Source organism: Lipophrys pholis, assembly GCF_963383615.2.
Source record: "Lipophrys pholis genome assembly, chromosome: 7".
Taxonomy (NCBI): domain Eukaryota; kingdom Metazoa; phylum Chordata; class Actinopteri; order Blenniiformes; family Blenniidae; genus Lipophrys; species Lipophrys pholis.
In genome coordinates this window covers 1,866,336-1,868,835 of record NC_137638.1, presented here as the reverse complement: position 1 = coordinate 1,868,835, position 2,500 = coordinate 1,866,336, and the positions used below count along the sequence as shown (strand labels likewise).

The 2,500-nt window shown below is 49.2% G+C and overlaps 1 protein-coding gene across 1 annotated transcript in view; it reads left to right on the top strand.

Moving 5' to 3' along the window:
• slc4a5a (solute carrier family 4 member 5a) overlaps positions 1-2,500 on the top strand; it is a 43,841-nt gene that overhangs the window by 18,946 nt on the left and 22,395 nt on the right. The window contains exon 8 of the mRNA XM_080467156.1: positions 551-606. Within this exon, the coding sequence (XP_080323282.1) occupies positions 551-606 (56 nt within the window). The remainder of the gene's footprint in view (positions 1-550; positions 607-2,500) is intronic.

Genomic DNA, 2,500 nt, shown 5'->3' with positions numbered 1-2,500 from the left:
AAGGTTTCTGGACCGACCAGACCAGGAGGAGGAGGAGGCAGGAGGAGGGAGGAGGACAGGAGGAGGAGGAGGAGGAGAACAGGAGGAGGAGGAGGACAGGAGGAGGAGGAGAACAGGAGGAGGAGGAGGAGGAGAACAGGAGGAGGAGGAGGACAGGAGGAGGAGGAGGAGGAGAACAGGAGGAGGAGGAGGAGAACAGGAGGAGGAGGAGAACAGGAGGAGGAGGAGGAGAGAACAGGAGGAGGAGGAGAACAGGAGGAGGAGAACAGGAGGAGGAGGAGGAGAACAGGAGGAGGAGGAGAACAGGAGGAGGAGAACAGGAGGAGGAGGAGAACAGGAGGAGGAGGAGGACAGGAGGAGGAGGAGAACATCTGGAGGATATGACTCCTTTAAGTTGAAGCTTTCTCAATTTATTTCCCGTTGAGTCTTTTTTTCAAACTTCTTCTTCTCCTGTTGAAAACCAAAACTTCCTTCTGCTCCGGTTCATCATCCCAGCTTGTGAGGTGAGAAACGACGTGCCACGTTAAGGTGTGTTTGTTTCGCCCTCCAGGCCACGCCCAGAGCAGGAGCATGAACGACATTGCCGACACTCCGAGCACAGACCAGGTGAGATATCCCCCGTGGCTCCTCCCAAACATTGTAATCCCATTACGAGCCGACACCCCCGTTCACACTCGCCATCAGATGCTCACCAAAGGGAGGTTACGCCCGTGTGGCTGTGGCTTCATCCCTCATGACGTCTGTAATGACAGGATTCATCTCCAAGGGCAGGAAACGTCTCTTTATCTGCTGCCGTCTTCTCTCAAGACGAGATTCATTTTCCACCTTGTTGGTTTCCATTATGGGACGGATCACCGGCCTCATGTCTCGGCGTGGATGTCGTGTTGAATTGATCCTTCCTCCTCCCCCAGGGGGGGGGGGGGGGGGGGGGGGGGGGGGGAGTCCTCCTCCTCGGTGTCATCAATCTTTCCTCGTTTGGCGAGTGAGCTGACGACGAGCGATGAAGGAAGTGTGCCGACACATATGTGACTCATTAGCAGAGGCGACGCAGCGAAGCGGCCGACACGAGCAGCCGGGACGGCTCAGATCAGGACCCCTCTGTCCTCCGTCTCCATATAGAGCAGCCGGGACGGCTCAGATCAGGACCCCTCTGTCCTCCGTCTCCATATAGAGCAGCCGGGACGGCTCAGATCAGGACTCCTCTGTCCTCCGTCTCCATATAGAGCAGCCGGGACGGCTCAGATCAGGACCCCTCTGTCCTCCGTCTCCATATAGAGCAGCCGGGACGGCTCACATCAGGACTCCTCTGTCCTCCGTCTCCATATAGAGCAGCGGGCTGAAGCCTTTATGGTCTCAAGGGCCAATCTCACGATTTCCCACCAAATGAAGAAAAAGGCTTCACTTACAAAGAAATCAGGTTGTATTAATAAAGTCTCACAGGTAGAATCCAGATTTATTCCATTAGTTTTAGCTGTTTCTGCCATTTTTAAAATGTTTTTTTTAAGGATTTTCCTGCTTTAGATATTTTATTCATCTGCTCTATTTTACCTTATTTGGCCTTTTCCCAATAGTTACAGCCGTTTGAGCGACGCTAACAATTTGTTTACCTTTTTCTATTTTTTCATTATTTTCTTTTTTCTTTATTTTTCCCAATTTTTTTCTTATATTACTCTTCTTTCTTTTCCTTTTATCTTTTGTCTTTTTCTTTTTGTTTTCTCTTTTTCTTTCTTTTCATTTTTCCTCCTTTTTCTATTCTTTTTTTCAGCTTTTTTTGTTGCTTTTTTCCTCTATTTTCCTTTCTAGCTTGAACTTTTTTCCCTTTTGTCTTTTTTCCTCTCATTTTTATTTTTCCATTTTCTGATTTTTTTCCAATTTCTTTTTCTTTTTCCTGCTTTTTCTATTTCTTATTTTTTCCCCTTTTCTCTTTATTTTACTTTATTTTTCCCTGTAAGTTCTGGCTGACTTAGTTGTTTTACCGTCTTTATCTGTTTTCATCCTGGAGATTAGACCATTTTTGAAAAGTGGAATGCAAACGAGCTGAAAATGAAAAGAAAGGATTATTAACATTGTGAAAGCTTCATGGAGCCGCTGCAGAGGAGCTGAGGAGCCGCATGTGGCTGCAGAGCTGCAGGTTGTCGGCCTCCGACACGGAGGAACGATGTCAAACTAATAAGTCAAGAGGATCTTTAGACCTTGTTGGCCGTGAGGACGATCCCCGGTTGTCCCGGCGCTCTGGAGACGAGGTCGGCTGCATGTTGGTGTTTCAGCCCTTCAGTAGGTCACATGTGACTCTGGACCAGTGCTGGGTTGTGACGGTGGACTTGTGTGTGCTCCATGGTCGATACTGAGCGGCGCTCCGGGAACAGCATGGATCTGATTGGCCCGTCCTCGTGCTCGGCGCCTCACATGGAGCCACGGATTGAGGCTATGGGTTATTGACGGCTCTGGCCAGTATCGAGCGTTATCATGCTTCAGTCCCACTTCCTGCCACACCTGAACA